Source organism: Sebastes umbrosus, chromosome 7, assembly GCF_015220745.1.
Source record: "Sebastes umbrosus isolate fSebUmb1 chromosome 7, fSebUmb1.pri, whole genome shotgun sequence".
In the NCBI taxonomy this organism is placed as follows: Eukaryota; Metazoa; Chordata; class Actinopteri; order Perciformes; family Sebastidae; genus Sebastes; species Sebastes umbrosus.
Genome location: NC_051275.1, coordinates 22,809,556 through 22,820,687, shown reverse-complemented (window position 1 = coordinate 22,820,687; position 11,132 = coordinate 22,809,556). Strand labels below are relative to the sequence as shown.

The 11,132-nt window shown below is 41.6% G+C and overlaps 1 protein-coding gene across 1 annotated transcript; it reads left to right on the top strand.

Moving 5' to 3' along the window:
• Positions 1 to 641: 641 nt before the first annotated feature.
• Positions 642 to 10,815, top strand: LOC119490911 (rhodopsin kinase grk7-b-like). The gene is made up of 4 exons (XM_037774452.1): positions 642 to 1,346; positions 3,324 to 3,761; positions 5,248 to 5,519; positions 8,404 to 10,815. The coding sequence occupies exons 1-4, from the start codon at positions 747 to 749 to the stop codon at positions 8,735 to 8,737; spliced, it is 1,644 nt and encodes a 547-aa protein (XP_037630380.1). The 5' UTR covers positions 642 to 746; the 3' UTR covers positions 8,738 to 10,815.
• Positions 10,816 to 11,132: the final 317 nt, after the last annotated feature.

Here is an 11,132-nt window from a genome sequence, read left to right as displayed (position 1 = left end):
ACATTTACTCACGTACTTGTGCTTAGTTAGCTGCTTGGATACCGACGAATCAGGAATACATTTCAATGATAAATAAATAAATAATACTTTGAATTGAGCCATTTTGCACAAGTACTTTTGCTTAAACATGATATAAGTGTTTTGTGGATTTTCTGCAGTCACATTCATGCAGAACATCTCAGTGTTCCCTCTGAAAAAAACCCCGCTGATCACAGTTTCCTTCTCAAGGAATATTGTGGGGATGACTGATCAAGGTAATTCACTTAGACGTGAGGCTAATGACTGGAACCTTCCTTCCTCTGAGTCTGTCAGGAAAATGAATATCTTAGGCTGCTTATACTTAATCAATAAGGGATAATTTAGTGATACATTCACTCTTTCTCCTATAATAAGCAATGAAGTGTGCTTATACTTCACATATTATGCACACAACAAGCTATAACTTCTTAAGGCCAGGATCTGCCACCTCATCGTGACATGCTGCCGGCCCAGTACTGCACACTTTGTATCTCCTAAAAATAGACGGGCCTAAAGCCTCTTAAGTTCAAACCACATAAGTTGCTTTCTCTTAGTGCCGTCGACGAAGAGGCTAACGTCAAATCCTAGAGGACAGTGGTACTTTTAATGGTACAAGAGGCGTGTCGGAAGAGGTGGAGGATGTTCAGGAGTGCTTGGGACCTGCAGATGAGTGAGCGGTAGTGTTTTAGTTGATCAGGCCTACAGGTGTGTCACAGGACACATCCAGCATGGGTGACCTGCTGGGACTGGACAACCTGGTGGCCAACACGGCCTACCTGAGGGCTCAGCATATACACCGTGATGAGCTGAGGAAGCAGAGGGTCTTCCTGACGCTGCCCAAACCAAAGATGTCCTCTGCTCTCCAGGCAGCAGTGGGGAGGAAGTACGAGTCTCTGTGTGAGAGACAGCCTATCGGGAGGAAGTTGTTCCAGCAGTTTCTCCGGACCTCTAACCCGCAGTACGGGGTTGCCACTGAGTTCCTGGAGGAGCTGAGTCACTGGAGCTTTGCTGAAGATGAAGCCAAAGAGAAAGCCAAAGAGAACATCCTCGCACAGTTCTGTCGACCTGGGTCCGAGAGTTTCCTCTCATACCTCACAGGAGAGGAAGCTGAAAGTTGCAAGAATCTATCAGAGAAAAACTTCGAGGTGGTGACGTTGGGCAAGATAAAAGAAGCCACAAGAGACTACCTGTGGGGGAAACCTTTCTCTGAGTATCTGAACAGCCCCTTTTTTTATAGGTTCCTGCAGTGGAAGGAGTACGAGAAGCAGAGGATCAACGACAAATACTTTTATGAGTTTAGGACTTTGGGAAGAGGTGGCTTTGGTGAGGTAGGTGCAAGATATCCCTGCATCTGAATAAAACAAAGGGCTGAGCGATAATTCAATATGATAATTTATTGTCTTCCAATGGAATCGTATCGTAATGAAATCATATATCGAGATATCGTAATGCACGTCATCTAAATTGATAATAACAAGCACGTATAACTCAAATTTCTCAGAAAATCTGAAATATTTTGAGGGAATATCATTTGAAGATTGCAGTTTTGTTTTTACATTTACATTACCATTCAGTTCAATGCGATAAACAAATGGTGTATATATATATATGGAAATATTTATTTATTTTTTCTCCTATTACCTAACTACAGTTCTTAATTAAATGAGAAAATACTTGACTTCATTTGTTAAGTATTTAATTCAAACAGGAGTTTACAAAATAGGCATACCATGTGGTTGTAGACTATTAATTTATGACTTAAAACATGCTATATTGTGATATATATATCGTTATCAAGATATGAAATGACCTATATCGTGATAGAAGATTTTGGCCATATCACCCAGCACTAAATAAAAGTGTAAATCTCAGATTGCTTCATGTACTTACAACTAATATGTCAGAGTTAAGTTTTGAAAGAAGAAATAACATCCTTTCTCAATTCATAAGCAATTAAACACTCTCAATCAGTTTAATACACTCAGGGGTTCACTCAAAAGTCAGTCAGTCCCTTGGGATGAGGCTGGTGCTTGAGGCTAATGTTAGCACACTTTAGCTTGATATTGCTATGTAACAGACATAGTACTTTAGCATTTTCTCTATTTGAGCCACTATTACATTATATTTTAGCATTTAGCATTATCCTGTAGTAGTTCAGGCTGTTCTCATACACCGTTTGTAGCTATATCTATGAAAAGTTATGCGCTGTAGTTTGTATATATCCCACAAAATCAATTTGTATGCAATTCAACTGTGAACCAAGGCCTATGGAAAGGAGGCTGGGTCACGGGCAGACATGGGTCTTGGGGTATGGGGTATAACACATGCGCAGTGTAACTGAAGCTGCGGTCTGGCGTTGCGATTGGTTCAATTTCGGCGAGTGCCAGATTTTACTGCGCATGTGTTGTACCCCCCGAAGACCCAGCCTCCTTTTCAAAGGCCTTGCTGTGAACCAGGAAGTATAAAGAGTGACAAACGCAGCGTAGGGAGGAGGTCGGGTTGGACAAGTAGGTAAAAAAAACAGACTTTTGCCCAGGAGGCCGGCGTTCGAACCCCGTGTGAAACCAGAAGTCAACGTTGATTTATTTTGTCATGTAACTTCTTCTTAACGCCACTTTTGGAGTTGTTTTAAGCTAAACTACCATCTTTCTCTAAACCTAACTAAGTAGTTTTGTTTCCTAAACCTAACCAAATTGTTTTATTGTGAAGACAGAAGTTTATTTTGAAAAGACTGTATGCATGTGACAAGCGGAAATTGACACGTGTTGCTGGACATTCGTAGGAAAATGCCAGAAAAATGAGGAATAACTTACAACCGTTGTATGAGGATACGTTGAGTTGTTACATGTAACCACAGTTACATTGTCTTGCTTTAAAGGACCACCGTGTAACAATTAGGGGGATCTATTGGCAGAAATGGAATATAATATTAACAAATATGTTTTCTTTAGTGTATAATCACCTGAAAATAAGAATTGTTGTGTTTTGTTTTTTTACCATAGAATGAGCCGTTGATATCTAGATAGGGAACCTGCCGTCATGTTTCTACAGTAGCCCAGAACAGACAAATAAAACACTGGCTCTAGAGAGGGCCATTTGTACCACCATAGATTTTCTACACGCTTAGCATATGGGAGACGTTTCAGTTGGTTGCAATCTGCAACCTCACTGCCAGATGCCACCAAATCCTACACACTGCACCTTTAAAGTAGCAGAAACGTATTTCAGGATGAGCCAGTAGACACTAAAACAGGAAAACCAATAAATAAAACTGTTATAAAATATATTGTTCCTCTGTCTTGCAGGTGTGTGCGGTGCAGGTGAAACACACAGGCCAGATGTACGCCTGCAAGAAGCTGGATAAGAGGCGCTTGAAGATGAAAAGTGGCGAGCGGATGGCCCTTGTGGAGAAGCAGATCCTGGAGAAGGTCAACAGCCTCTTCATTGTGAACCTGGCCTACGCCTACGACAACAAGACCCACCTGTGCCTGGTCATGGACCTCATGAACGGAGGTGACCTCAGGTTCCACATCTACCACCTCGGGAAGCGGGGTATCCGTATGGAGCGTGTTATTTACTACACGGCCCAGATAACCACTGGGATGCTCCACCTGCACTCTATGGACATTGTGTACCGGGATATGAAGCCTGAGAACGTGCTGCTGGATGCTAGAGGACAGTGTCGGCTGTCCGACCTCGGATTGGCTGTGGAGCTGCCAAAGGGCAAAACGATCTGCCAGAAGGTTAGCGTGGTGACCTGTCCATAGATTAACCTACAGTGCTCGCTGTCAGACACTTGCACTGCAATGCAATCTGCAAAACCTCTCCATATACTCCTGATCATACTGTTCACGTAGATAAAAATAGCTTGCTTATTCCCCTCTATTGTCTTTTTAATGCCATTACACTGTATATTTGTTCACCCACTACTACAAGCAGCTTACCAGGAATAGATATGATGGCTCTGAGTCGTGCTCTGACAGACAGACATAAGAGAGTATAACCCTGTGTGACTTAAATTAATCTCATTAAAAGGTGCTTGACCTCATCCCCAGTTGGATGCTACACTGGCTGAGAAATGAGCCTGTTAATCTTTGCTTTACTAATACCAGATATGGCCTCAACGTGTCTGTTCAAGGAGATGAGTCAGGAGATTCACCTACGCTCACTAGAGACTCAGTCATTTGTCAGCTGACCAGCCCGTTGGAGGCCAGTTAACGCAGCATTATTTGCTGTAACAGAGTCTTATTGTTTCACGCTGCAGTCTATATTTTTGTCTCCATGCTTAATTTTGTTTTCCATCATGTGGAAGCTGGTCAACAAAGTTCTGTCTGGCCTCAAATACTTACGTCCTGAAAAGAAAAATGACATAAATTAATTTTAAAATGTCTTTGTAGGAGAGTCGTGAGCATTTGAAGTCACTAGCATACAACTTAAATGTTACCATCTACTGTTATGTATAGTACCATCCATCCCTCCATCCATTATCTTCCACTTATCCGGGGCCGGGTCGCGGGGGCAGCAGGCTTAGCAGGGTATTAGCTTGTAATGTACCAGAGTTAAGCTTAAAGCTACTTTTCATCTCCACACAGCAGTGTGTAACCTTGTGTTGAATCTTAGTCTTTCAGTGTGGATACGATCCTACAGGTTAGAGCAGTGGTTATGCACCTTTTTGGCTTGTGACCCTTCAACATAAAACAATATTTGCCTGAGACCCCTCATCACCAGTTACATATATCTACTGGTTGTGACCTCTTCAACCAAAGAATTTGTCTTTTCTTTGTTTTATTTGAATATCTGAAGAGATAAAATAATCCAGTAATTCAGAACAAAATAGCGAAGATCAGATGAAAGTCTAAGTATAAATATGTTTTGTACTGCTTTCCTATGTTGCTAATCATTTCGTCATAGATTTATTTTCGTGGAAACCTCTGGTTTATAGAGACAGAGTGGCAGAGCTAAGGGACTGTACCAAAAAATACTGTAGGTAATACACCGACTATGGATAAGTTCCTCATAAAACCGCACTTCAAAACACCTGAACTATCCCTTTAACAACTAAAAGAGGCAAAGCATAAAACATTTAAGATGATTGAACAGAACCTTAACATTTAACCTTTATACATGCCCTCCCGCCAAAAAAAACCATATAAACCCCAGAAGTACGGAGAAGGCTTATGACTCGCTGAATTCTCCTAATGTCTCTCTCCCCTATCTGTGTGTGGTCAGGCTGGTACGACTGGTTACATGGCCCCTGAGATCCTGAGGCAGGAGTACTACCGCACCTCTGTGGACTGGTGGGCTCTGGGCTGCAGCATCTACGAGATGGTGGCCGCCCGTTTGCCTTTTAGAGACTTCAGAGAAAAGGTCCAGAACGAGGAGGTGACTCGTCGCGTTCTGGAGGACGAGTGCAAGTTTGAACACAAACACTTTGACGCTCCCACCAAAGACATCATCAGAAGCTTTCTGAGGAAGAAGGAGATGCATCGCCTCGGGTGCCGGTACGTAAAAAAATTTGAATTGTCTCAAGCACAAGTTTGTCACATAAGGTTGGTGTAGACGTCATGGAACTAATCATCCATCAAGAAAATGTATAACTTCCTTTGCACCCATGAAAACATAGTTAGTATGACACAGTCCATAGAAACAAGCCCAGGAGCACCAGACCAGTTTATACCTGGAGGTCAGGACACCTTGTCAAAAGATGACAAAACATACCTTTAGTTCTGCTACACAAAAGGTAGTTTCCCGACTTTTCTTGATGATTTAAATGCCCACAAGTCATCGACATGTACAATATGTGAGATTTTAAGGGGTCATAGGCCAAAAAGGTCAGGAACTAGGTCTAGACAATAAGATTCAGATGTGAAGGATAAAAGAAATGAGCTTACAAATGAAGCACTGCTTTCTTACCGGCACAAATCGGTGCTGAAATTATTAGGAAAATAAATTAATACATTGAAGAAAATCAATGTGCAACCGACTTGAATGCAATTTGTTCAAAACACAGCAGCCAGAGACGAAAACAAGTGCAAGCACCATTTCTGATTTCTAATATCAAATTGATTATAAAACTTATAAAACTCTAAGCGGTACAGCTTAGTCTTACGTTTTTGAACTTTTAATGTGACACATTTTAAGGCTCATCAAGTTATATATTATGGCTTTTAAGTGCCCATATACTGTATACGATATTATTATCTTCATCCACATGTTCAATGCCCTGCACTCCCAAACAGGCGTGCTTTTATTTGCCCTGATATGCTGAAACACATGTTTGACTGCCTAAACGATATCAAGCATTGGGTAACTTCTTGAAACTACACAAGAGTTAAATGGAAATTAAAATTTTTGGTCGCCCAGATATTGCTAAAAATGTAGCTGGTGACTTAGGCCCACTCTCTGGTTATGTCAAACACTACACTAAGGATCTTGGCATTTTATCTAACCCTGAGTTTAAATTTGATATACAAATAAATGCTGTTGTTGTAATTTTTCCCATCTTAGAGTTTTACCTAAGGTCAAATACATCTTCTCTTTTAGAGATTTCAAGACAATAATTCATGCTTTTATTTTTTTTCTCGTCTGGATTATTGCAATGCACTATATCTCGGAGTCAGTCAGACGAAATGTTAATAAAATCTAAAAAGGCATGCCGTATTACTCCAATTTTAATGTCATTGCGCTGGTTACCAGTGAAATTTAGAGTTGACTACCAGATTTTACTTTTAGCTTATACAGGCTCCAGCGTATTTCAGTGACTTTTTTACATCCCGACTGTCCTCCTAACACTGAGGTCATCGGATAAGCTGCTGCTTTCCATCCCAGATAGTCGTTTTAGGCGTAAAGGTGTCCGTGCCTCTACACGTTCAATCAGCCCCAACCATCGCATGTTTTAAATCCAGGCTAAAAACGCACTTACTTTCACTGGCTTTCGATGTGTGTTAAATATGTCAATATGTGGTCACCGCGGGTTGTTTATAAAATGTGCTTGACTTGAAGTTTTTACAGAGTTAATGCTACCAGGCCTTTTTCACAGCAGACATTTGAACTTGTCAAAGCAGGAAAAGCACAGGTGCTGCTAATAACACTGACGACGGCACTGATCTGTTCAAGAGTCCCAGTGAGAGTGAGGCAGTAATATGCACAATACCAGGAACCTGAAATCAAAGCATCTAAACAGAACTCAGCCATCATTCATTTCATGATTTACACCTGTGCTTTTCCTACTGTGACAAAATGTCTTCTGTGAAAAAGGCCTATAAGGACAACTAGGATGTGAGTTGCTCCGCCCCAACAGGTGCAACAAATAAACTCATTAAACTAGCAGGAGAGTGCAGGTCTAATCAGGCACAAGTGAAAACACCTGTGTGGGTGTAACTTTAGTGGTAAGGACACTTTTCTTTTGTAATCTGTATTCTGTTATTTCTTATTTCAGTGGATGTTTTCTTCCTTTTTACTGTGACTCTGTTAAGAAGGGTTTTATAATGAAGCTATAGCAGTATCATTACTCTTAAATTGATAAACCAGACATGTAAACTACACATGAGAATCTTCTATATTACAGTATATCATTTTTATCAATTTGATTCCTATTTTTAAAGGGTAACTTCAGTATTTTTCAACCTGGATCCTATTTTCTCATGTTTTTAATAGGGACAACAATTTCTGAAATTGGTCCAGTATTGAGGGAGAGTGCTGTAACCAGCAGCTGCGAAACGAGCTGACTGTTATTGTCAGATTGTTATTATAAGTGTTTGACAACATTATGGAAAGGACCTTACAGAGAAATGAAATGTTTTTCTTGCCTTTCTCTTGATCTGGTCTGTTTGTTATTGTATCCAAGTGCCGCTCAAGGAGACGTCTCGTTGTGAAATCTGAATATCCGTATATTCTGGCTCAAATAAATACGGGCCACATTGAACATCTTTTAGATAACACTAAGCTACGCTTTCTGTACTCCAACACAACAAACTCTGCCCGGCTGGCTTGCGCGTTTCCACCATGGATGTATTCCATCGCTGTCTTCCGGCAACACGTCACCTCAACAGATTTCAGATCTAGACTTCTCCTTCAGCGAGACTCTTTCCATAATGTCAGACACTTATAATAACAATCGGAGTCTGTCATGGCAAAAACAAACACTTTTAGTGGACGTAAATGACGGTGCCAGCTTGCCCCGATGGCACCATATTGCAGCACGTGAGCAGAAACCTATTAGTCAGTTAGACACAAAATCATGGAAAAATAGGCTCCAGGTTGAAAAATACCAAAGTTACCCTTTAAATGCTCCATATGAACACTTTTATTGTCCAGCTGTGCTTTCATAACCTAATTTTCTATCGCAGTCCAATCATTAAATGTCTCTTGTGTCTTTCTTAATAGTAGCGGGGATGACCCACGGACCCACGCGTTTTTCAAGAGCATCAATTTCCATCGTCTGGAGGCCGGGCTGGTGGAGCCTCCCTGGGTGCCAAAATCCAACGTGGTCTACGCCAAGGACACGAACGAGTTCAGGTACACCTCCGAGGTCGAGACCGCCATCAAGTTCGAGGGCAAGGATGAGAAGTTCTTCAAGCAGTTCAGCACAGGCGCCGTCTCCATCCGCTGGCAGAAGGAGATGATCGACAGCGGAGTGTTTGACGAACTGAACGACAGCAAAGTGAACGGTCACGTCTGTGAGACCATATGGGAATCCAGGACGTGCATTATTTTGTAAACATACTCAATAGTATGTACAACTGGGTAATAATACACTTGATTTTATTTGACATTTCCAAAGTGCCTGGTATAATACCAGCTGAAGCAGCTCAGGTACCATTTTAAACAGGCCTTTTTCCTTTATTTGAATGTATTTTCTTCTGAAAGGGGAATCATCTTGACGCCACAGCCAAACATCTGATGATGGGACTTCTACCTCAGTGGTAAAATAAAACCACAGTCAGACACGCTGACATTGTACTGCAACTGCTGCTTTTATACTTTGCCCTCTATTCCTGGTGAGACAGCAGACCCCAGTGGCGTGCATAGTTTCCATTACATCACTCAGACATTTTGGCAGGCCTGAAGTGTTTACATGTGTTAGTAAACAACCGATATAATGGCTGTATGTCGCTGAATAGCAGCAGGATTATTATTAGTATTTAAAGTAATGTGCCACATTTGTTACACAGACATAAATGCCATGAATGCCTTTTGGCTCATGTGAGCCGACGATGTGAAATGTGACCTCAGTGAAGTCCCTCAGTAGCAGACGTTCACCACTAAGTGCCGCCAGACGCCCGTGAAGTGCGTTCAAACCTCCCGCAGCACTCTTCATCATCCCCATTATCCTCCTGGCTGAGCTGCTCCGGTATTTACAAGCACTGGATGACTCGTTCAGCTTTAACAAGGGAATGCAGGGAGACAAATTGTCGTAGTTTTTCCCCCGCAAAAAATAAAAAAAAGATGTTAACATTGAATTTGTGGCTTTAACAAGGCAATACCAACCCCCTTTATTACCCCCCCAACCAGCCTGTGTTTACAAGCCATGCACAAGCTAAGAAAGAGACGTTTACTACTTAAAACATAGCAACAACAAAACATATTTAGCTTTTACAGACGGTTAGTTCTTGTATCCATGTATGGACTGTGCTAACTGCATGACAAAAGCTCCAAGTTCCATGTGCTATTGTTGTTAATAAGTATTGTTTAATTTGAGTTTTCATCCCTAGATGATTGCATAGAGATGAAATGAGGGAGTAACATGTGACAAAGGTCCCTGGAGAGACTCAAACCAGGGAAGTTGCGATGCAGAATCTTCATGCTACCAGGATGGCCCAGGTGTCTTATTTCTGACTCAAATTATAATTTAAATCTCTGTTTTACTTGAAGATGTACTGTGTCATGCATGTCTTTTTAGTCTTTTTTTTGTGTGGCATTGTCAGTACGTAACAGTGCCAATAATATTTTGTAATATTAAAAAGGGATTTTCCAATGTTCTATGTGACCTTTTTGGCTTCTAATGATTTTATATGCTGTTTATAGCTTTGTAATACTTCTTGCTTCATGCTTGTGTTTTTCACAACAACGTTTGGTGCTCTTTTTTTATTAAACGTTCAAGCCGGGTGACAACATTTTGTGCAGTCAAAAGACGCCGCAAATATGCCCTCCTGGATGCCCCTATGGTTGATAAATGTTGATAAAACATGATTCAGCTCCCTTTAGAGTGCCCTTCCAGTAGAGAAAACATGATGAAGTACCCTATAGGGTGCCCTTCCAGTAGAGAAAACATGATGAAGTGCCCTCTAGGTGCCCTTCCAGTAGAGAAAACATGATGCAGCTCCCTTTAGAGTGCCCTTCCAGTAGAGAAAACGTGTTGCAGTGCCCTTCCAGTGGAGAAAACATGATGAAGTACCCTCAATAACTGGCTGACATTAAATCAACGCTACGATGCTGTGTCCTCCCTGCACATGAAATCATACCTGATGTTCTCCTGGCACTGCTGTCAGTCCTTTTTAGGACCCGACGTCTCTTCTCCGCTGCTATTTCGTAGCCCAACTAACGTACACTAACTATATTCTGTACGCTAGCGATGTTCAGTACAGATGACATTTTCCCGCCGATCGCTGAATGAATATTTCCAGATCGTGCATAACATTTATATGCATGTCATCCTCAGTTTGTGAGGTGCACACCGTGCGCCCACAGCGCTCGGAGGGGAAGCTCCAGTCCCTACTGCAGCTTGAGAGGAGAGATGTCTAGAGCAGAGAAAATGTACATTTCAACTTAATTTATGCTTCTCACAGTACTGTAGTCTGTATGAAATGATTATTACATGCAAAAAAAAACCTTGTGTGCGCTGGTGCCCTTTTTATTTATTTCGCCCCTTGCCCCTCAGACAGCCTGAGTCCGCTACTGGGCTCAGATATCATCATATACCTAAACAGCCAGGGTCAGCCTGAAAGAGGAAGGTGCCTTATAGTAACCACAGTTCATTCATAAATTACACTATGACCTCACCTCAACATTTGATCCACGGTGTATATCATCCGTCACTCAGTGTATCACTCCAAAACCTCAGACGCATTTCGGTAACGAGGGACAGATAAACATGTGTTGTGCTAATTCCTGCG